This window comes from Enhydra lutris, unplaced genomic scaffold (genome assembly GCF_002288905.1).
Source record: "Enhydra lutris kenyoni isolate GAN:26980312 unplaced genomic scaffold, ASM228890v2 scaffoldscaffold14, whole genome shotgun sequence".
NCBI classification, from domain to species: Eukaryota; Metazoa; Chordata; class Mammalia; order Carnivora; family Mustelidae; genus Enhydra; species Enhydra lutris.
The window spans coordinates 36354054-36379393 of NW_019154098.1; the positions used below are offsets into that span (position 1 = coordinate 36354054).

The following is a 25340-nucleotide window of genomic DNA, read 5'->3' on the forward strand; positions in this document are numbered from 1 at the left end:
AGCCAAGGGTGTGCCTTGGTCAAGACCAGGAAGCAATGACAACGGGGGCGGGGCCTCTCTCTGGGCCTCCCTGGCAGCCACGGATCAAGAATTAAGAGAGCGAGGTGACAGGGCCTGATGACTAAGAGCAGGCCACGGGGAGCACCACTAGGCGGGGTTCCAATCCTGCCTCTATCACTGCCAGCTGCGTGACTCAGACTTAGGACGCTTCTCGGTCCTAAGCTCTGCTGCTCATTATAAAGTGGAGGCCATGACAGCATCTTCCCCATTGGAATTTTGGGAGACTTCAACCCAACGATGCATACAAAGCACTTAGGACAGTGCCTAGCCAAGACAGCTAGTGAATGTTAACTATTACTTCTACATATAACAATGGCCACATACCAACCCTGTACTAGCACTGGGGCTCCAAGGCCACCTACCGTGCTCAACCGAACTCTAACTAGACGAATGAGAGACAGAGGCTCAGGCCTCAGGCCTCATGATTATGCAACAGCAGAGGGTAATTCCTACAGAGAGGCCAAGCCAGACGAGTTAGAAATAGGTCATTGGCCACCTAAACGTTGCCAGCTTGCTAGGAAGGGCCGTGTGGGCTGTGCCAGGGGAGGTGTGCACATGAGGCAGCACTCAGGTCTTAGGCACTTCTCCCGGACGAGGCTAACTTCTCCGGGAGAAGGGAAGAGTACAATAGAGTAAGTAGAGCGCTAGATGAGAACTCGAAGGTCACCTCATCCAAAAGCCTCATTCTACAGCTGAGGAAACCGAAGGCCAAAGGTCAAGGAGCCAGCCCAAAGCCTCACGTTGGTAAGCCATGGCCCCGGAGTAGAACGTGGGCTTCCTAAGCTCAGAGTCACTGTTCTTTCCATCACGCCACATGGTCCCTGGTAAAGTAGGTAACAGATAAGAATGGATAGTGCTAATCTTTCTGCTCCTTCCAGCCACTGGGGATCTATTACCTATGTGCCAAGATAAAAAGAACAATTTAATTAGGTATTTAGAAAATTCAGAACTCTGAATTTAGAGGTCAAGTGCTGGGCAAGGTTCTGCACTTAACCAGCTGGGGAATTCTTTGAGTCCTTTGAGCTTCTCTACCCACCAGAGCGTGGCACACTTTTTCCTATGTAAAGGGCCAGATTAGTGAATATTTAGGCTTTCCAGACTACACAGGTCTCTGTTGCAACTAGTCAGCTCCGATGTTGCAGTAGGAAGGCAGCCACAGACAAGACATAATGGAATTAACATGGCTGTGTTCCAATGAAACTTTAGAGACACTTGAATCTCATTTAATTTTCACTTGTCACACAATATTATTCTTCTTTTGGATTTTTTTTTTTTTTGACCATTTAAACATGTTTGCAGATGGGGTGCCTGGGTGGCTCAGCTGGTGAAATGTTCAACTCTTGATCTCAGTTCAGGTCTTGATCTCAGCGTCATGAGTTTAAGCCCTGCCCTGGGCACCACGCTAGGCATGGAGCCTACTTAAAAAAGGAAAAGAAAAAGAAAAAACAATGTTTATGGACTGTTCAAAAACAGGTGATGGGTTGACTTGGCCCTCAGGCTGTAGTTTACCAAACTCTGCTCTAGGAAATGAACTCAGTGATATCTGCTCCACTTACTTCACTGAGAAATGTTTTATAAATAATTATACTAATTGCATAAGCACAGGGAAGCCCTGGTTTGATTACAGTCTGAATAAAATGATCTGGAGACTTCAGTTACACAGACAGAATGCAAACCAAGATTTTAGTGGTAATGTAATATAACATAGGATATTGAAAAATGAATGTAGTTCTAGGTTGCTTTAAGAGGAAAAAGGGTCCAGGTCACAAGAAGAAATTATCCCAGTATAATCTCCAACTCATATGGTTGAGAACAGATATTTATTTCTGAGAGCCAGTTCTAGGGAAACTATAAAAAATTTCATGGTATCTCCTGGAGTGGGGATGTTGAGATGTAAAACTATGTTTGAATGAAAAGAAATGGATGGGGCTTCTCTAGAGCAGAATTAGAGTCAGTGGGTGAAGGTAGACATCAGTTCAACAAATGAACTTTCTGAGAGCTGCCACTGTCCAATGGTGTCAGAGCTGTCTTACATTCAGTGAGAGTATCCAAGTAGAAGCTGCCTGACTCCCTATCAAAAATGTGGGGTACTATGTTACACTGCTTAGAAGAGAGGGTCAACTAAATGACCTCGAAGATTCCCTTTTGTTTCTAAAATTCTAGGAGTATATAAAATGAGCAAATGCACAGAAAGCACTATGCAGAAACTCGATGTGCAAGATACTTAGGAGCCTTAGTGACCCCATGTAAACCCTTCCTTACCGACAATCCCAAGGATGGTGACTAGGTTCTCAGCCTCCCTAGCTTCATTCACACTAGCCTCGCCACTAGCCCTGGGCCATCTCCCACAGTGAGGGCTTGAAGAGATCCACGTGGGTGACCTGAGCACTACTGACTAGGCAGGGCAGGCTGTCTCCCTGGCTCCCACCCCACGCTCACCCTGATCTTGTGCTGGGGCAGAGATGACAGTAACTGGATTACTGGTGAAAAGGCAAAATCTAAGCGATGGGTCACTCAGAAAAATAGCTAGTTATTCAAAGGCAGATCACAGAAAGAAGAGAGATAAAGAAAGGTTGGAAGGAGAACAGCATTTCCCTAGACTTCCTCTGAGACAGCCCCAGGGTCAAGCCTTTCTCATTTCTCAGCTCTAAGTCCATGGTTATCCTGTGCTCCAAGAGCCATTTCTACTGCCATGAACTGACTCTGGACGTAAGGCGAAAGGACTGAGTGTCTTACCCTTCTCGTTCATCATCCGTGTTGTAATACACCTGTGGGAAGAAACAATAGGCTTACTGTAGGTCAGACGCAAGAAATGGAAATATATCACATGATCCGGACATTCCTAGGCTCTCACTCTGTCTTAAAGAAGACGATAGGCAAATCTGTGTCATGATGCTGTGTGTGCGTGTGTGTGTGTGCGCACACGTGCGCGCATGTCCAAGGAAATACAACTTTAACCCCACATTCTCCCTAGGGTTATTTCTTAGATTTTAAGGAAGTAAAATTGGAAATCTGATTATTTCTAGCTCAGGTCATTCTGATCAGATTACTTACAGTTCTAAGCCAGCCCTTGCTTTTGATATTAAAGATCTACTTTAGCAGGATCTATAAATCATTGTTTAGAAAGGCTCTGGAGCAAGGCCTGTGAGTAGCCGATCCCATTGGGTCCAGAGGTGAGCTGACTACAGATACTATGCTCTAGGGAAGAGACGGGAGCCAGAGTCCCAGGGCAGTGCGGCAGTAACCCCAGGCCTCTCTGTTGGTTCCCCGAAAGGGCCTGGGCCTTTCTGGCATTCCACAACCACAGACATTTAAAGTTGACTGTCCTCAGGCTGGGGAAAGGCCATGTAGCTCTAGGAGGTGCTCCAGGCCAGAAGACTTCTGAGAACAGATTCCTTTCAGTGGTCAGCCCTGTGGCAGGCAGAATCAGATTTAGAGAAATTATGAAGCATCCTTATTATTTTATGAAACTACAGAACTCCAGAGGGGACCTGGTATGCATGTAGGTCCACGTGAGCCAATTATTTATGAACATGAACTGCAGGCCTTTCTTGAGCTTCATCTACGTGTTTCGGGATCATTTTTGTTCCGGTGAAGGGCGAGACCCAAGTTAGCATCAGACATTTACATTTTAACTTCAGTAGTCTCTGCCGGTGCAGATGTACTTCTCAAAGGCTCCTGGCAGTGCCTGGGATGCTGTCACTCCCTGACTTCACGGCATAACAGAGCCGGCCACCCGGGACTCCTTGGGCATGAGCCATTCTAGTCATTAGTAAGATTTCCACAGGGAACTTACCCTCTTAAAACTGTTTATGTCTATTGTGGTGTTGTGTACTTTGTTCCTTTTTAACAGAAAGCAGCAAAGGTAAGCTGTTTTCTTCCACCATACCCCAGGCTTCAATGTGGCACTGGAGTTTCTGCCTTGGTGATGTTCTAGAAATGGGACTGTCTATTTAGGTGCATATGGAATGGCCCACATAAGTCAGGGAGCCTGGCCCACAGCACTGGCCACAAAACTGGATTTTTTTGGAAAAAGATCCTGACATTGGTCTGCTTTTTGCTAGTTTCTTTAAATGCAGCGTAACGCATCTGCCCTCTCTGTGTGACAGGGTCATGGAGGGCTCTCTGCAAAGTTGACTGGTGACCCTGAAAGGAAGCAGCCTTCACTTAAGAGTTTTCCTGCCCTCCTGAATGGCCTCTACCACACTGTCCCTATCCCCGCCCTTGCACTGTCACTTCTCTCACACAGTGACCCACTGTATCTTCCTTGTGGGCTCTAGGTCTTAGTGATATGAATTTAATTTTTAGAGAGTGTTTCTCAAGCTTTAGAGTGCATAAAAAGTATGGAACCCTCTTCAGAGATTTTGATTCAAAACACTTGGAATGGAACTTGGGAACCTGAATTCTTATCAAGCACGCCTGTGGTTTTGGGGAAGGTGGTTTACAAACTACAACAGGGAAGACTGCTCTTGAGGGTATGAGGGAAGAGCAAAGTCCTCCTTGGGTTCAGGTGCCTTGAGGAAGTCCAATCAGAAAGATGATGCCTCTGTATCTCACAATTTTTCCCAAGCTCCTGTTTTTAAAGGCATTTCCCAGTGAGCATCTGGGACTTGACCTGCCACAGCTGGATCTTGTCTTGCATGTCAAAATGAGCCACCTCCCCACACCCACTTCTGACATCAGGGCACTGTTGGCTTCCCTCCTGCCTCTGGACCCATCTCCCTGCTTTCTAGCTCTTCAAAGAAAAGGGAGATTTTAAGTCCCAACCAGCCACAGTATAGGTGCTCCTGTCCTTGGGCCAACCAAGTAAGTCGATCAACCATGGACTATTCTCGCATTGTTCCAGAGCACAGCTGACTGTGCTCCTTCCTTGCCCAGAGCTTCGGCAGGCTCCCTCACTGACCCCCTTCACTCTGACTCCAAGGCCACAGGGGAAGCCTGAGGGCTCTGCCAGGGTGGCCCCAGACTGCAGAACTGAACTTTGCCCATGACCTGGGGGTGCTGAGTGAGCTGCTCTGCAAATGCTAAAACCAATAAACTGTAAAATAAAAAAATAAAAAAATAAACAGAAAAACCTAATAAACGGGCTACATTTTCCTTCTGATTTGGCCACAGACTAGGAACCCAGTTTGGACATGGAGAGGCCAAGTGAGGCCAGAAGACTCACAGATTTGGTCAATTTTCCTCTGAAGATTTATTTACAGCTTTGTATATTTCAGGGAAACATTGCCAAGAGAACAGGTCAGGCTGTCAGCTTTGACACAGAGCCGAAGCCAGAATCATGACAGTAAACATTAAGAACAATTTGAATTATCCCTTCTTCTGGAAAGTACGGATACCCAGCTTCATAAAATCCTATGGGGCTAAGACGGTAAATGAACAAATCACCAAACTCTTGGGAATTAAAAAAATAAATTAAAATGAGGTGCTGGCCCTCATAGCTTGATAAATCTTAACATTCTTCTTTCTCCCTTGTGACCTTGTTCCTATGAAACAAGACAAGATGAGATTGTTAAATTAGTTTTTAGTGGAATGTACTCTAAGAAAAAAACTAGATGTATTTTGTAACCATGTTCTGTCATGAACAGCAACAAAGAAGCCATGCTTGTGTAACTGCTTTGTTTCATACCTATAATGCAACAACACGGGGAAGGACAATATATTCTTCAGAAAGAGCAAGTTGAGCCAATAATGATTTCCTCTCCTGACTAAGGTCAATTCCACTGAGTGTCTGAACATTCAGAATTGGAGAAAAACTTGAGTATGTCAGTATGCCTCATTTCTCAAAACAAACTTTTCCTCAGAGAATTTTGAGTTTAAAAGAAAGCTAACCCACACAAGATTCATTAAAACCCAACTGATTTACTGAAGGACAATCAGGCTAATGCTAGGCAAGTACATATTTTTACGACTCTAATTTATCACATAATATAAATAATACTAAAAATATTAAAGAAAGAAAAAAATCATCCATCACTTAACATCAAATGTTACAATTTTTGTTACATTCAAGTTCAGATATATATCTAGAATCACAGTATAGACACAAAAGGGTATGCTAATTTTTTCTTGCACTAAATGTTATTGTAACTAGTTCCTATATTGCTACATAATTTACATAATTATAATTTTAGTGGACACCTAATATTTCATCAACTTGAGCTACCATACTGAGTTGATTACTGGATGTTTATGTTATTTTAATTTTAGCTCTTTAACTTTGCTTGTAGATATAACCAGAAGACAAGAATTACTTTTAAAAAGGCTTGTCTACAATCTCGTTTTTCTTTTGGTGTGGAGTGATTTATGTATTCAATGGGAACTGTTAATTTACTAGGGGGAAAACTGTTGGTATGGTTTTATGTAATCAAAAAATTTTTCCTCTTGGGCAACTTTCTGAAGCTCTGGGTGCAGTTCAATTTTCCACCATTAGATGGAGCTCTGTTGCACCAGGCTAATTCCACAGGACCAAAGGACAGCCTGGAACAGCGCAAAACTTCTCTAGTTTATCAGCCTCCTTACTTTCTTCCGCTTTCACTGCTTTGTCAACACTTCACCACTATCAGCTCACTCTCTTCTTCCCCTTACTAAGTCAGTTTCCTCTCCTGAGACATTCCTTTCTAAACAAATCCATTTTCTTAGGGAATGACTGGCTTTTCAGGCAACACATGGAGTACAAAGGTTATTTTCAAGGTCAACACTGCCTGACGTGATTCAGTCTTAAGGTTCCACTGGCCCAGGGAGGGAGGGCAGGTGGATGTTAGCAGGTAGAGCCTACCTGTCCTGTCCTCTGCAGGTTTGCGAAGTGAACATCGGGTATGAACAACACTGGCTGTGAGTGCAGGTCGGGCATGGTTTTGAAGTAGGTGATGTCGCTCTTCTTCTGTAAAGGCAGCGCCGCCAACTTCCCATCAGAGGCTGGACGTGAGAGGGTTATGTGTGACTAGGAGCTCTCAGCTGTAAGCCCTAGTCTGAGTTCCCTCTTGTCCCCTCTGAAGCTTTCCAAAAGCCACAGATGTGAACATATTTTACAATCGCCCCATTTCCCACTGCCAAACCAACAGAAAGCCCATGAGCTCTGGGCGAGCACTCTGGAGATAGAGCCTCTCGTGCCTAGATTCCTCATCTGGAGGAGGAAGATGTTGGGCTCCGTGATATTACAAAGTCCCTCCCAGCACAAACAATCTGTGATCATGGGATCCCATTTGCTTTTCACAGAGACAAGTCACCCAGTCTTCCTGGCTAGGGAAAAGCCGGCCATCCCTCACACACCCATCATTTCTCCCACCACCCACTTCTTCCCACCTGTCCCCGCGAAGGGACATGGCCTGGCCAGAGCCCACCCCCCCTCAGCAACACTCACAGTTGTTGCACTGGGTTTGGGAGGCCTGGCCTTTCCCCTTCTTCCTGTTCTGCTTCCTCTCTTCGTCTCGGATTTTCCTTTCTGCTCCCTAAGAGGGAAAAGCAAACAATGCCAGCTATGTTATCAGAGCATGCAAAAACATTGTCCATAGACAAGTCTGTAGGATAAGAAATAAAGCAGGGGTAAAGGGAGAGCAGGCAGCCCCATTTCTGTGCCCCTAGGGAGGTCAGGCCAAGATTCTGAAGGCTGAGACAGATCCTTAGTCTGTACTACATTTCGACCTCTGAGTGATCCCACTTCTTCCCTATTTCCCCCTGTTTTGAAATCCTGCCTATATATACAACTTCAATCTTGAATTCGCACAGAAAGAGCAGGCCCAGGTTCCTACCCCAGTGAGGTCGATTAAGTAACCTTAGTGATTATAATAAAATGTCATTAAGATAACGCATTGGCCTGTTAACATCATTCCTAGGCACAGAGAGAGCATTAAAGTTGAATGTGAATTCCCTATAAAATTTTCCCTTTGCTCATTGTCATGGAACTTTTACAAAAACCATTACAGTAGCGGAAATGAGGGAGAGCCTAAGGAAATACACAATATGCATGATTGCTTCGTACATACAAGTAGGATTTGGGGTTTTGTTTTAACGTGTTCATAAGTGCTTGGAGATGCCAGGTAGAAAAAAGTTTGGTCTCTTCACCTCTTTTTTGCTCCTCTGTTCCTAGTACTGACCTTTTCATTGGCTTCTCCTGCCAGATCCCACTCTACTTAACCAATCGACTATCACCTTACATCTCTTTCCTTCTTGGCCTTCAAGGATTCCCTGACTCTTATTATTGTCACTCTTCTGTGTCAAATTTGCCAACTCATTTTCCTCTTCTCACCGTCAATACCTATTTTCCTTTCTTTCTCTCCATTCTTGCTGCAGAAGAGTCCACCTGCACCCATATTTCCATGATGCTCTAGACAGGTGACATCCAGATAGATACACCAGCCTAGACTCCTCCCCTAGATTTCAGATATGCATTGACAGTTCCTGCCCTTTGTGACAGTACATGTAAGGACAGGAGAAGCACATACTGGCTGGCAACCGCTAACTAAAAGTTGCCCCTAACTCATCCCACAACACAAAAAGTTAGATTTGAAAATATAAAAATTAAACCTGTTAGGCAAAAAAAAAACAACCCCAAACAAACAACAACAACAACAACAAAAACATTAATAGGCAAAGGACAAAATGGTGAAAATATCTGCAAAAAAATATCATATAAAGTACTAAATCCTTGGGGCACCTGGGTAGCTCAGTCGTTAAGCATCTGCCTTCGGCTTAGATCATGATCCCTGGGTCCTGGGATCGAGCCCCACATCGAGCTCCCTGCTCTAAAGGAAGCCTGTTTCTCCCTCTCCCCCTCCCTGTGCTTATGTTCCCCTCTCTCGCTGTCTCTCTCTCTCTCTGTCAAATAAATAAATAAAATCTTTTTTAAAAAAGTACTAAATCCTTAATATAAATAATGATTCAACTTTAAAAAAAGACAACTAATGCACCAATTTAAAAAATGGACAAGAGTCATGAAATAGGCACTTCACAGAAAAAGACATACAAAGCTTTGAATTAAAACACTGAGACATATGTTTTATTAAATTGGCTTAAAAAAAAAAAAAAAGCAGATTCCCCATTCTGGACGAAGTAAATGCACAGCACAAGAGATTTGGAGATTTGTGGGCAATGAAGGCATCATAAAGAGATAACACTAGAGGTAATTCTTGAAAAATGGGTAATTATAGCTAATATTTACACAGCACTTATTCTGTGCCAGGTGAGTTCTAAGAGCTTTACCTAGATAAGATCTGGACAGATATAATAGTTTAACCAGATATCTTAACTATGTTTTTATGTCAAAAAACTTCTTACTACCGGGGCGCCTGGGTGGCTCAGTGGTTTAAGCCTCTGCCTTCAGCTCAGGTCATGATCTCGGGGTCCTGGGATCGAGCCCCACATCAGGCTCTCTGCTCAGCGGGGAGCCTGCTTCTCCCTCTCTCTCTGCCTGCCTCTCTGCCTACTTGTGATCTGTCTCTGTGTTAAAGAAATAAATAAAATCTTTAAAAAAAAAAAAAAAAAACTTCTTACTACCAAAAGGGAGTAATTATTTTATAGGGCTTCACTTTTAAGTTTTGAATGGTCATGGATAATTATAAACCATGGAAATCCAGAGCACGAGGGAGATAAAATACAGAAATATATCCTTTGGAAGTTTCTTCATGATATATTAAGGTTTTGCAGAGTTTTTATATCTAGATAACATATAATATTTTGGGAAAATAAAGTGTTAAATGTATAGACATTGCCTTGTTGAAACTGGTGTGAGATAAAAGCAAAAGTCTCCTATTACTCATTTTTTGTTGGGTCCATAAGACATCTTTCTATGTACTAGGAGTTCTGCACAATATACCATTTAATATAAATAAAAACGTAAAACTTTTTCTGTCTATATAAATTACAACTCACTGAAGATAGACCCCAAGGTTGGTCAAGCAGTTTTATTTCTAAATTGGTATTTTATTTTGTACTATTACTTTGAAGAAAAAGCCTGCAATTAATTTGTTTCAAGACTTATATATGTTCAGTGTCAACTTTTAGGCAATAAAGTTACCTGCCTATTATTTTACAGGCATTCTTGGATATGCCAAACCAAATGGATTAACATAAAACCTACAGTGGCTTCCCACACTGCCTACTCTTGGTGCCATGTCTGTATAAGATACCACCTGCCCAGAATGCTCAGATATCAGCATGACAAAACAAGTTTGGATAGTATCCAAACATCTTTAGGAGAACCACAATTCTATTTCTAAAGTAAAGCTTTGACTTCATAATGACCCAGGGAAGCTGAGATATATTTAATTAAGATGGAGAAAGTTTCCTTGAACATGACCTTCCATGAATTCCTTTACTTCCTTTGATTATCTGTGACCTAAAGCTTCTAAAAGATCTTTCCACTCTTATCAAAGTACAAAAAAGTCTAGTTCTTCCAGAACAGTGTAATTTGCTACAAAGACCAGATTTATCACTTGAAAATAATTTCCTCTACCTAAATGCTCACTTTGGAGTGTTAGATTGAAAAAATATGCCTCAAGATTTCCTGATTATATTGTGATCATTTTTGCCACCTCTTGAGAGATAATGGCTATCCTTGTTTTATTGGATACTTAAATAATTTCTCTTAAATTTATTTTAAAAATGTGCCCATAACCAGTTGAAAGTTGGCCAAGGTACCAAGATGGTTTGCAGGAGTACCTTTAGCTTTTCATAATCTTCAATAGTCGTCACCTCCAAGATCTTTTCAAACAAAAATTAATAAAGGGAAAAAAACTATTATAAAAAAAGAACATTGCTTTATTTCTCAAGTTTTGTACAATACATACTTACTATTTATAGTACTATAATTCTTGTTTTTCAGGAAAGATAATGGAAGTAATTAAATACAGATATAAAGACATAGACATAGATATTAATATAGGTAGATATACAGACAGATCCCAAATTTTTTTTAAGGCAAAAACATGTATTTCCATAGAAGTATCATAATATAAAAAAAAAAATTAGAGAAGGTCTTTGATTCTCACAGGTGTGTTAATTATAAATCAAGCTGGAGAACTATAAATAGTGCAGACTTCCATCTGTTTAAGATTCTTGACTGTGACTGGAAAACTTATGATTTTAAAATGGAACAGCTCTTAGTTCTTTTGCGTTAGAGAAGAATTCAAAATAATCATTTGCATTGACACACCCATCTGAAAAGTGGAAAAATTAAACTTTTTCTCTTTTTAATCTCCCAGGAGGAAGTTTTGCCTGGGTTTTGAAATTAGAGCTGCAAATACGGCAAATCACAACATAAGATTTTGTATCTAGCTTATTAGAAAAATGACTAGCAGTTAAGGTTAATACACCCTGCCTGAGATTTCTTCCTTATCCTTAACACCAGGGTAAGTAAACTAAAACCACCCATTGGCAACACTTTACATCACTAGTTTCTTAGAGTGCTAGTGCACAGGTGAACAACAAGGTTAACACTCTCTATCCATCTTGCGTTTTCCTTTTTTTTTTTTTTTTGAGTTTTAGTATTTGTCATATCAACATTGTTGAAAAAAAAATTATAGGAGCATCCTTTAAAGTTTCTCTTTCCCACGTTCAATCCCAGCTGCAATCTAAAGGTAAATGGACTGCGCCCAGTCTCTATCATATCCTTCCCTCCCTTTCTCTTTCCCCCTAATCCCACTCCTCACTTCCAAGAAAGAGATTCCTGGAGGTGGGATTCTACAATCTCCCTTAAAGTATTTGGAATAAAGTGAGGGAATTCAAATTATTTAAATGCTGTCCCATTTGTACTTAAGAAATTCCACGTTGTACATCATTTGACAATGCTTTTTAATGTTTAATATGCTGAATTGAAGATATTAACTGATTTTTGTATGTTTCCTTTTGTTTTTAAAGGACACCTTGGCTCTTGGTTGAGGTTTTGAATCATCAGTTGTCATTTTGGCTTCCATGTGTACAGCTGTTCATCCATTCAAGGAGTATGGGTTTGGAATCAGACCCATATTTGCATCCAGCTCCCCTACTTTTTTGCTGTGTGACTCTGGCAACTCACCCACTGTTTTCTCATTTACACAACAACTGTGTCTACTGGCTTAACAGGCCCGCCTACTGGGGAGGCTACCCTGAGAATGCTGTTGAAAAGTCTGATGATAAAAGTTTCTTTGCAAGTGGCTTTTTATTCTATTCTAGTCTAGTCTAGTCTATTTTACTTAGATGCCCAAAGAATATCTTTACAGTTTCATAACAACTAGGTATTGATTATCCTGGGTTAATTTTCCCGAGTATGCAGTAGGCTGCTTAAATATACACATATTTGTTTATGCATATAGTTTATACTTAAAGTTTTCCTGATTTATCATTTTAAGCATTTGTTTTGCTCCACTGCTTTAGTTTTCTCTCTCAAAGATTCCTAATAACGGATCTTCTTTACCTCTGTCCTCTACCTGTTATTTTCTTTTGTCTCTCATTTTTTATTCCTTTTGATTTTAAAAATTTTTCTCCTTTCAACTTGTATTCCTCTGAAGGCATTCCCTGGTATATTTATTCATTCTTGTTTTGCTTTTAATGTAGTCTTTACTTCTGAAATATTTTAATCTTTTATTTCTGAATTCTCTCTTGACTTCTATCACAGCTCTTTTCAAAACAACTCGTGAATTTTTCTATGTGATTTATATTGCTCTTCAAGGTTTCTGTGATGCTCTTAATTTCATTTAGCTCCTTCTGGAACACTCCGCTGGGGGTATCATCTGTTTCATGGGCAGGTACCCATTGTCCCCGAGGAAGTCAGGCAGATCTTAATCTCTTTTTTTCATGAGACACTGTATGGGATTCAACTGTTTTTCTTTTCTGATAGTTATTTTTAAGTGAAATGAGTGGAACAAGAGTTCTGCTGACTTCACGGTTCTCATGCTCTCTCTTCCAATGTGTTCACAAAGTGACAAAAAAAGAAATAGTCTGTATTTCCTGAGATCTGTCTACTCTGTATCCTTTCTCCTCGTCCTTTTTATTTGGAACTTCTTTCCTTTGCCCCTTGTTTTGGAGGAGTGGAGGGAGTCCAATTCAAGTTGGATTCTACTACCAGGAGCTTTTTCTCAGAGCAGAGTTTTGCCGTAGAGAACTTTAATTTACAACTTTAAAGAAGAGAACTTTAATTTATAACGTTCCGGCGTTTTTAGATCCCCAAACACTTCAATGTTCCATCCCTTTGCGTCTTCCAGCAATAGCAAACTGGAGTCTACAAATCTGTACTCTCCCGCCCCGGCTTCACATGCTGTCCTCAGCTGGCACACTTCATTCTCTCGTGGGTACCATGGGGCGATCTTGTAGGTTTCCTGTTCTCTGGTTATCAAGTAGCCCCACTGCTTTCCACCTCATGATGCTGATATCGTACAGGCCTCAAAACTCCTTGCTGTTTACTCCCACTCATATTTGGGATTTGTAAGGACCTCATGTCACATAAGCACAGGATTTTAAGCTTTGCTATTCTAATTGCTCTATCTTCTTATGGTGAGATTCAGAGAGATTAAAAAACTGTATCTCCTCCTGAGTGCATGTTTACTAATGAACTTATTTTATAGGTGCCATTTCTATTCCAAAAAGCTCTGGATGAGACCCCATAAAATAATAAAACCCATAAAATAATAAAGGTTATACTGATATGCTCTGGGACAGGCCTATACCCAGTAAAAACTATTAATCTGTTATTTCATTTACCTAAGTGAGTAGCACAGTGCAATGTCAATCAGCCATTAAATCAGTAGTAAAATGATTGACTAAAAAAAAAAAAAAAAAAAAGTACAGTCGACTGATGACTCCCTAGATATCTAATAGGAATTGAAAACGAAAGGTTACAACTCCCAGTGTGCTCAACAAGGTGATTAATTTGACACCACTATAAAGAGAAGGTGACAAGGAGGAAATGTCTTTAAAAGTAACATCTATAACAAAGATACCTTTAGGATCTTTACTCACTTTGTCGCAGAAGACCTTGATCTGGCAGTAAGCTCGATGAATGGGTTTATTGCTACGATTATTATAACTGTATGTATCAATCTGAATCATCAAAGGAAGTCCTTTCACCCCTTTCTGGGAGGAGAAATCTGTACTCAGGCAATTCACAGTGATGAAAATCTGAGGGTAGGAGAAAGAAATGAAAAAGTTCACATGTCACCACTAAAAGGATCTATTAGAAAATGCATAAGTCTTAGACTTGGAGTCAAAATACTACACAATCTTCTAAGGACAATTGAAAATTATCTGGATACTCGGAAACAACAGGTTGAGCCCATGAAACATGATATAATACATAATTTATCATTTAAATATATAAAAATTGTTTTCTCATTAAATCTTAATAGAAATAGACAATACTCTCCTTCAAGTGTATCAGCAAAATCTTACTTATTCTTCAAACATGCATAAATCGGATATGTAATTACACTCTCTCTGCAACATATTAAAGCCGTCACTTCTAATTTTATCACTTTCTCAAATCTCTGAGCTGTGCGGTTAAAACAAAACCAGAAACAAAACTAGATAGCACTTTCCCTTGCATGCTACTGCACTGAAACAGGTATTTGTTCATATATCTGTTTTTCCTCTGTCACTCGTAACTTTGAGATTTGAGACCATTTCCTATGCTTCTGTGTTAGTGGCATCTACTGTAGTGTGTGGCGGAGGTCACACATTCAATAAATACGTGATGAATCAAACAGTGAGTTTATCTGTAGAAAAGCCCCTAGAGATCGGAAGTCAAAGGCCTTAGACCTTATTTTTTTTACTTCTATTTTTTCAAGTTTATTTAATGTTTTTAGTAATCTCTACACCTAATGTGGGCTTGAACTCATGACCCTGAGATCAAGAATCGCATGCTCCTCCAAAGGAGCCAGCCAGGTGCCCCCAGAAAGCCCTAAGCTTTAGTTCCAGCTCTAACCTTAACTAGCTAAGGGGTCTCAGACAAGTCACTTATTGGCTTTGGTTTTCAATTTTCTCTTTAAATCATTTTAAAAATCCTTCCCTGAAGGGCATAATGTAAATACTAAAATACTTCTAAGTTACTGAAAAAGCAAAAGAAGAGCCAGGGAGGGTAAGACATAAAATAGGACAGAGGAAATGTTGTAAACTCACTGGTATCCTCATCTTAAAACAAGGGGCATCAAGAGATATAACAGAAATAACATGAATACAATAAATTATTAAAGATTACAACACTGACCAAGAGAAGAACTAAAAATAATAATTTGTCATAAAATGTTGGGAGAAATAGAAGAGCATAAATGACTAACTTTATCCTCACTTTACATAGTGGGTGTATCATTTACAGTTGATTTACCATGGAATAAAGGAATGGGTTCAGCACCCATATTTACCTATATTTATGTGGTAAGTACATCAATAAATATACAGTGGAAAAAAGACAGTCTCTTCAATAAATGGTGCTGGGAAAATTGGACAGCTACATGTAGAAGAATGAAACTCGACCGTTCTCTTACATCATATATCATTCGAGATAAACTCGAAATGGATAAAAGACCTCAATGTGAGGCAGGAATCTAACAAAATCCTAGAGGAGAACACAGGCAGTAGTTGTCTTTGACATAGGCCACAGCAACTTCTTTCAAGATATATCTCCAAAGGCAAAGGAAACAAAAGCGAAAATGAACTTTTGGGACTTCATCAAGATCAAAAGCTTCTAAACAACAAAGGAAACAGTCAACAAAACAGAGGCAGCCCATGGAATGGGAGAAGATATTCACAAATGACACTACAGACAAAGGGCTGATATCCAAGATTTATAAAGAACTCCTCAAACTTAACACACACAAATCAGATAATCACGTCAAAAAATGGGCAGAAGACATGAACAGACACTTCTCCAAAGAAGACATACAAATGCCTAACAGAGGCACGAAAAAATGTTCATCATCATTAGCCTCAGGGAGATTCAAATCAAAACCACATTGAGATTCCACCTTACAACAGTTAGAATGGCCAAAATTAACAAGACAGTAAACAAGTGTTGGAGAGGATATGGAGAAAGGGGAACCCTCTTACACCGCTGGTGGGAATGCAAGTTGGTGCAGCCACTTCAGAAAACAGTGTGGAGATTCCTTAAGAAATTAAAGTTAGAGCTACCATATGACCCTGCAATTGCACTACTGGGTATTTACCCCAAAGATACAGATGTAGTGAAAAGAAGAGCCATCTGTACCCCAATGTTCATAGCAGCAATGGCCACAGTCGCCAAACTGTGGAAAGAGCCAGGATGACCTTCAACGGACAAATGGATAAAGAAAGGATGAATACCCAACTTTTGTATCAACATGGACGGGACTGGAGGAGATTATGCTGAGTGAAATAAGCCAAGCGGAGAGTCAATTATCATTTGGTTTCACTTACTTATAAAGCGTAAGGAATAACACGGAGGACATTGGCAGATGGAAAGGAGAAATGAGTTGGGGAAATCGGAGGGGGAGACAAACCATGAGAGACTATGGACTCTGAGAAACAAACTGAGGGTTTGGGAGGAGAGGGAGGGTGGGGGGCTGGGTAAGCCTGGTGGTGGGTATTATGGATGGCATGTATTGCATGGAGCACTGGGTGTGGTGCATAAACAATGAATGCTGGAACACTGAAAAGAAATAAAATAAAATAAGATAAAATGGAAAAAAAAGAATTAAAAAAAAATAAAAGAAGTGGTCTCTCGGAAAACCCAATCATTTTTTTTCATTTATACCACATTAATTATTTTTGTTTAACATTAAACTTTAAAGCACTCATTCCTAAATTGTACAGTTATGTATTCTAAAAACCGTTTCATCAATGCATTATGTGACCTGGGTTTTATTTGGTCCCACTGAAATTTTCATTCACTTTCAAACCCTTGACCTTGTGTGTCACAGCAATATCAAAAAGAACAGCCCTGCAAAAGCAAAGAGCCACTGGCATGAACTACATTTTAAAGCCCATTCAAATCTTTGATTTTACTACCAGGACTGATCTAACTGATCTAATTCATTTCAAGCTCTACTGCCTGTAGGCTTTTGGTAATTTATACAAGCAGATGTCTCATTTTTAGTGCTATATCTTGTATAAAGATCATTCTGAATTTTGTTTTTGAACTCTTACTTGATAATGAGGGAACCTCAGTATAAAATACCACATCAACAATAAGGCTAAGATGAAAGGTCTCAGTGACACGTTAGTTAACACAGACTCTCTTTTCCAGCCACCATCTAAAAACAAGTGCCTGGAGATGATCTAACACTGGATAAATTCATTTCATTCATTCAGTGTTTCTATTCATTTGCTTATTCATTCATCCTATAAACATCAACACAAGCCCACCGTGGGTCAAACACATTACACACAGGGGACAGAAGAAAGCCAGACCCCTGCCTCACATAGTGGGCAGTCCAAGAGGAAGACAGATGAGTAACCCAGTTATAAGCACCACAGGGTGGTCAAGGCTCTCCACAGAGAGCTGTGTACGGAAGCAGTGAGGACACAGAACACAGCTGGAAGTCACGTATGAACCTGGAAGGCATGTATGTGTGAAACAAAACCCTCGCAGACACTGGGATGAGACAATGGACTCCACGAACGCTTGTGAATTATTTAGGAATGATAGAGAAAACCAATGACTAAAAATGCAGACGTCAAGTTATTCAGGGTAGCTGAGTGATGGAGAGCACTAAGAACGAGTATGTCATGCCTGTTTCTCCTCCGGAACTTTCAGGGTAAAAGCAGACAGAGAATGCTCTCTGCTGCTCCTCGAGGTGCCCTAGCTACAGAGAACATTCATGCACAACACAAGTATTTTTAAACACCTACTGTGTTCCTGAGATTATGCTCAGTACTAGCTTGGATGCACTAGTTACGGTCCTATAATCGCAGACATCAAAGTCTACATGGGGAGAGAGAGGCAATATGATGGTGTTCTAAAGATTACAGTAACTTCATCAAATGCTGATGTATCTCAAGGTCAAACAAACAAATAAAAACAACTTTCCTGGGAACACTTGACTTCTTTCACTGTTACTGTTATTACTGACAATGGGGTTATCTTGGCCAGAATGTATGAAACGCAACTTTTTGTCAGCAAATCAGTGATTACTTTGGGGAGCTGTACAGTTGTCCATATCTTTGACCCTGTATTTCATAGAGAAATCTTCCTGTAGTGACTGTAATCCATGCAGACTGTTTTTTTCCCCACTCCCTCATAACACCTGCCTAGCACCACAGAACCCGGAGGAGAACAATGCAGGCATATCTCCTAAGGTATCAGGATTCAGAGTCAGGTCAGTGAACTATCCATGCATCACACATAGTGGACCACACTCAGACAGGCAGGATGCAATATTAACTCGGGCCTTTGTCAGCTCCAATCACAACTAAGAGAGCTGGGCTGATGGAATGCATATACTTACAAGGGCCACTTGAGTAGGACAGATCTACTGGTAAAGAACTACGAGAAATGGGGCTAACTCTTCTTTGCAGGAGCTGGAACAGTCAGCCACCAAGTAGCAAGGGTCTTTAGAGGTCAAATGAGCTACAACACGCTAGATCGTACCTGGACACACTTAAATCAGGGTCTTTTAACAGAGGAAGATTCTTAGTAGAAGGTCCAGTGGGCTCTCTGACTCATGGCATCCTGATTCTACAGAACGTAAATAACATAAGAATCCTCCCTCTCTGCTACATTAGGTTGGCAGTTTCCAGAATTATCCCAACTGGCAGGGATTTTAATAAAAGGGTTGGCACGGCTCTCCTCTGGCCTGGCTGCCTGAACCAAGAGCGAAGCAGAGTTTCAGTGCCCGATGGTATCAATCAGAGTCTCGCTGTGCTGCACTCAAAACCTAAATGGTTGAACTTTAACTGCAGTTGGGGGGTAGAGGGGTTGGGAAGCTATGGAAGGGCATTAACTAAACCTTGGCTTGAGAACTGATAAGCATTTATTTGTTTCATCTTGTAAACCCAACCATGTCCCAGTTCCATGCACAGCAGGCAAATGTGAAAGCCAATTTCTTGGAAGTTTATCTACAAAGCACTGTTTGCAAATGTGTGTTATAGAAACTTAGGGAAAAGGTATGCTTTCCCCCACCAAATGCTCATCCAAATGTCAAGCACAGAAAATTCTTAACTCCAGCAGGAGCCCTGATTATGTAAGAGCATATAAATGCCATGAACAATTGGGTCTGTCACCCAATAATTATGAATGTTACATACGTTCATATAATGTTTTCAAAATCTGTTACTAATTTTCCTATAATTCTGACAGTACATAATTTATTCCTTAGAAAAATACTCATTAAATCAGGTATATCTAAGCAGATAATAAATAGTATTTAAATTTTTTCATTGGTTCAGAAATTGATTCAGATAGTTTCTAAGTACACCAAGACCTTTCCAGAAACAGAGGCAGTCTCATGACAACTGATATTTCTTAATAAAATCTTTTTTTACATATGAACTGCAATTTCCATTTTGTAGTTCCTACATAAGACAAGTGACTTTGTCCAGGTTACAATAACTCTCAGTTGTGTACTATGCATGTAGTAAGATTTATTAAAATAAATACAGATCAGTGGCTTTAGAATTACTACATTAACTTGATTATTAACTCCTAAGATTTTTCCCCAGAGCTTGCCTTTAACATAAACGGGTCTATTTTTATTTACAAAACGATTTGGGATTTAAAAAAATCACAATGTCCCTGACTTGATGGAAAACATTTATTTTTTTCCTCTTTAAATAACTGTATTTTGCATTTTTAAGTACCTTCTGATTAAAGACAAAGAAAGCTACTTTTTTCCTTATTTTGAGACTCTGAAGAGCTCTTTTCCGAGAAACTGCACATGCATTAACCTCCAAATTACAGCGACATAAGCCTACACCCAGAAATCAGCATTTTCAACCTAAAACACAAACAATATATAAATATATAAGTGTGCTCTTGCCAATTTCCCCACTCTGTTTTCCTCTTGGTTCTTAAAATTATTAAAGACCATATGGATGGTTTTCTTAAATACCAGCATTTTTATTCCATTTTATATGACGGTATTTTGGTGCAGATGCAATGTCAAATTGAGACAGAAAGACAGCCTAAAAGTAGACAATATGAACATGTGAAATCTCAGCTGTGGGAATTCATTCATTGCCTTCATGCATTAATTATCAAATATTTATCAAGTATCTTCTGTTTGTGCCTGGCATTACACTACACGGTGGGACACAAGAATGATGAAACAGACTCCCTACCCTCAGAGAGCTTGCCGTTCTGCTGAGGAGCTAAGAAGCTCTTAGATTTACTGACTCCTCCATTTATAGAGCACTTTTAGGCAATGATTTAAAACCTGATGATATATTTCTTTATTTTCTCCTATAGATACTCTGGATATAGCTGTATATACATACATACACATTGGGTTTACTCACATCATGTATCATAGTCTTCCGTATTTTGTTAGCCCTCAACGTTTTCCATTTCGAGAACATGGCGAGCCTGTTCCCAGGCGAGAGTCTTGGCTATTTGTTGGGCCCGCTATCTCCAATGCTGTCCCCACAGATTGCCGCACACATTGCCAGCTCCTTCTTCTCATTCAGATGCCTAGTCCAATGCCAACTCTTCAGAAATACCGGCTTTGACCACCCCATCTAGAGTTGTCTTCCTCCTCCTCTTCCCACCTCAGCCCATGACCAGAAGCAAACTCTGTCACACTGCTCTTCTCCATTTTCTTCAAAGTACTTCACAGTGTTTGGATATATCTTATTGTTTATCTGTTTGGTGCTTAATTACCTGTCCGCTCTATGAGGCTGTGAGCTCCTAAGAGAACGTCCTTATCTGTCTCAAGGTCACTCTATTCCCAGTGCCAGTCCCATGATAGATACTCAACAAATAGTTGTCCAATGAATGAAGAGAGAATTAACTTCCTATATACACATTTCCCTCTTTATCCATGCTCTCACCTTCATAAGGCAAACCTTCTAGGAACCAGAACTGTCTTGAGTAGCTGAGTTGGCCACTCTGACCAGATTTATCCTCAAAATTTGTTCGCATATCAACACATGTAAATTGAGCGCCAACTGTATATTCAGTGTGAATATATCTATGTATGTCCATGTGTATGTGCCGTGGAGGATACTATTTATAGAAGCTCCGGGAGGCAGAAGTGATGTACAGTATGGCCCTATCCTCAAGGGAGAGGAGGGACATAACGGTTTTCGCTACTGTGGAATGTGTATCATTAGATACTAAACTGACAATCCCGGACCATACATGCTGTGAGACTTGATGAAAAACTGAGAAATCAGCAAGTCAGCCCGAGAAGTTTTGATGCAGGGGTCTTGAGCTGGAAGAGAGGTGGATGCTGACTCTGAAAAGAGTGAAGAGACCAGCCTAATGGGAGAGGAGGATCAGTGTTGAAGAGGTTAAGAAGGAGCCTGAAGGAAGGGGTTGGTGAGGGAAGAGGCCAACCAAGATATTCATCATTGTAATCAAGCAATGAACACCTGAGGAGGCCAAGGGGGTATTATTGGAATAGAACTCTGGCTATAGTATCCAACATCCAAGTTAGAAAGAGGACAAGAAGAGTGACGCTGAGCAAAGGCCCACCAGGTTCAGAAGTGAAGAGGATCCACACCCCTCTGAGAGGCCAGCCTCAGGCAGGAAGCTAGATTGCAGAAGGCATCTCAGCTGGGAAGTCTGATAGAGGAAGGAGGGAGGAACAGGAACAGGGTACCAGAAAGCAGGGGCAAACCCAGGTGTTCTTTCAAGATGTAGGAGGTGTTCACGCGGTAGGAGAGCAGGAATGGAAGAGGCTGCCGAAAGGTGACTGTGGGACTTAAGAGACCTGGAGCAAGGATTAAGTAGGATGACTCAAAAGTGAAGTTCTGTAAGAAAAAAGACAGAACTTTCTCTGAAACTGGAAGCCAAGTGAGAGGAAAGCACAGCAAAAACAAACAAAAACCTGGAAACTCAAAATTATGTAGCTGGTACAGATTCCAGCAGTGTACCCTTAGACTAATTATTTGACCTTTCAGACTAATTTTTTTTTTGAAGATTTTATTTATTTATTTGACAGAGATCACAAGTAGGCAGAGAGGCAGGCAGAGGCGGGGTGGGGGGAGATGGGGTGGAGCAGGCTCCCGGCTGAGCAGAGAGCTTGATTTGGGGCTCTATTCCAGGACCCTGGAATCATGACCTGAGCCGAAGGCAGAGCTTTAACCCACTGAGCCACCCAGGCACCCCTCGGACTCATTTTTAAACAGGTACAACAATCATCACCTTGGTAGTGCCAAACTTTAAAATGTTTTAAGATGATGTTTTAAGAGATGATGTTTTAAATTGTAAAGTGCTATGAAAATCTAAGGAAGCTCATCATCATCACCATGGCGTCCACCTTCACAGGTATCCCACCTTCACAGGTATTGGCTCTTCCAACTGCTCCCACCCTCCGACCCCTGGCCCTTCCTCACCCCCAGGGCATAGCCACAAGGCCCCACCCATTTTGTCTCCCCAACTGCTCCTGCAAGGCTGCTTCTTCGTGGGTCCCCAGATCCGCAGTGTAAGACCCCCTTCCTCTCTGGGTTCTCTCCCAGGGCACTCTGTGATACTATTGCCAAATGATGCAAAGGCAAGTTAGTTATGACTCACATTAATTTGAGCAAAAAGATATTTAATTGAGGTGAACTGATTTGAAAATCAGAAAATCTATCTCTGCACCACACTTTTAGAGGGCTGAGTCATAGGCTCTGACGGGGAGAGGGCAAGCGAGAAATCTCTCCAGCAGAACCTTTACTACTCTTCAGATCACAGGACTCCGCCATTCTGCTCTGTCACCTGGACATAGCTTGTGAAACAGCGCCTCAGGAAAAGGACGAATTTGGACCTTGCCCAACAGTGGGTTGGGCTGTTTCATAAATACTGAGCTCCCGATCACAAGAAGAATGGAAGCATAGACTGAGTCACTCACTCAACTTGCTGATCATTTGTTGCTATTTTGATCCTTTATGGTTCACGTTTAATACTTAAAACTTGTAATGAGTTTGTAATACTATGGCACAAAAGAATTAAACTGTAAAAGCCCCCCTCCACCCTGCATAGCTCCCTCAACAACCAACAACCAAGGATTCTTTTTTTATTTTTTTAAGATTTTATTTATTTACGTGACAGAGAGAGAGATCACAAGTAGGCAGAGAGGCAGGCAGAGAGAGGGGGTGGGAAGCAGGCACCCCGCCGAGCAGAGAGCCCAATGTGGGGCTCAATCCCAGGACCCTGAGATCGTGACCTGAGCCGAAGGCAGAGGCTTAACCCACTGAGCCACCCAGGTGCCCCCAACAAGCAAGGATCTTGAGGGTCCTTCACAATTTCTTGTGTATCCTTCTAGAAATATGCTATGCAATACCTATCATTATTCTTTTTTATACAAATGGTACCACAGTAAACATACAGTTCTGCATCTCACTTTACTAAATACATTTTGAAGAGAGCTTTTTCTTTTATAAAAGAGCCATGAGGGGCACGCCTCATGGTTCCCGAGTGGCTCAGTCAGTTAAGCCGCTGCCTTCAGCTCAGGTCATGATCCCAGGGTCCTGGGATTGAGCCCTGCGTCGGGCTCCCTGCTCGGCGGAGAGTGCCTCCTATGCTGCCTACTTGTGTGCTCTCTCTCCCTGTCAAATAAATAAATAAAATCTTTGGGGCGCCTGGGTGGCTCAGTGGGTTAAGCCGCTGCCTTCGGCTCAGGTCGTGATCTCAGGGTCCTGGGATCGAGCCCCGCATCGAGCTCCCTGCTCAGCAGGAAGCCTGCTTCCCTTCCTCTCTCTCTGCCTGCCTCTCTGCCTACTTGTGATCTCTCTCTGTCCAATAAGTAAATAAAATCTTAAAATAAATAAATAAATAAATAAATAAAATCTTCAAAAAAATTTTTTAAATTAAAAAAAAAAAAAAAAGAGCCAGGGAATATGGAATAATGATTTCTTTAACATTGGGCTGTTCCAGTCTGTTCATCTTACGACACAACACATGTCTTTCAACATGCATTTCGTACACATGTGCATATATATAAATTATTGGCAGTATACAGGCCGTGTCCCTGACCTGTCAGTCTGACTTTTGTTCCTCACTATTTTAACTAAAAGTGCTTGCTTCAAGGTCAGCCTTCTCTATAGCAAATTTATAAGGAGGGGTTCTCGAATTTGTTAGAATATGGATTATATTTTATATATGGTCTTATTAAAATATGGATTATAGGGCCCTATCACCACAGTTTCCAATTCAGTAGGTCTGAGGTAAAAGAGCCAAGTATTTGCATTTCTAACTCCTTCCCCAGATGACGCATTCGGAGAACCAGGCTCTCAGAAACCACTGCCTACAGCACTGACTTCACTGGCACGTCTTCCTTCTCTCTCCACCTCCCCACCCCTTCCTTCCTCCACACTCTTCCTACTGACCATGCCTTCCTTGCCTGGTCCCTCTTCCATAGTCCCTCAATGGGATGAGTCTAAAGTCCCATCCTTGACCCTCTCTTGCCAACAGCCCAATTCTCTGTATGTCAATCTCCTCCTTTCTCATAACTTTTATTCTCCCCTCTTTACAAACAACTTTGACCTTCTCTCCTGTGCTCCACAATCCCCTGCCCTTCCAGGGCTTCCCACTCTGCATCTCCCAGCCTCCTGTTTGGCAACCTGGCCTGCTCTTCTTTCCAACTTCTCCATGCTTAAATTACAGCTGACCTTAAGACACAGCCCATAAGCCAAATTCTCCCCCATGTTTTCCCTGATCCTATAGAAAGGAGATCTCTAAGGGTTGGAGTATTTAGAAGTGAGGAGTGTGTGTGTGTGTGTGTGTGTGCATGTGCGCACACGCACGCACGTGCGTGCACATGCCTGTGTAAGAGAAAAGATAAAGGAAATCTGGCAGATTACTGACAATGAGTCAATCTCAGTGAAGGGTATATGGCACCAATTGTATTATTTTTTCAACTTTTCATTTGTGATTTTTTTAAAGTAAGAAGTTGGGAACATCTTAAAATAAAAAAAACAGAGTTCCCTCCCTTTCCAGAAATTTCCTGGCACATTAACTCTATTTTCAGTAGAGTCTTTGTCACTCCTCCCCTCATGTTACATTACTTACAGCTGTGTCTTACATTTACAGCTGTGTCTTACTTCTCAACCTGGCCACGATGTTCTCTGAGAGCAGACACTCTGCCTGGCTTAGCGGTCCACAAATGTCCATTGCCTGGACTAGTACACGACATGCAGCAGGCAAGCTGCTTCGAAGGACTGACAGCCCCTTTGTCAGAGATAATGCAGAATATACT

At 41.2% G+C, this 25340-nt stretch overlaps 1 protein-coding gene across 1 annotated transcript in view; it reads right to left on the minus strand.

The window, feature by feature from the left end:
* Positions 1 to 25340, minus strand: part of LOC111146690 (grainyhead like transcription factor 2) — a 158678-nt gene that overhangs the window by 25217 nt on the left and 108121 nt on the right. The window contains exons 9-12 of the mRNA XM_022502351.1: positions 13993 to 14151; positions 7424 to 7511; positions 6839 to 6978; positions 2797 to 2828 (exon numbers count right to left, since the gene is read on the minus strand). Of these exons, the coding sequence (XP_022358059.1) occupies positions 2797 to 2828; positions 6839 to 6978; positions 7424 to 7511; positions 13993 to 14151 (419 nt within the window). The remainder of the gene's footprint in view (positions 1 to 2796; positions 2829 to 6838; positions 6979 to 7423; positions 7512 to 13992; positions 14152 to 25340) is intronic.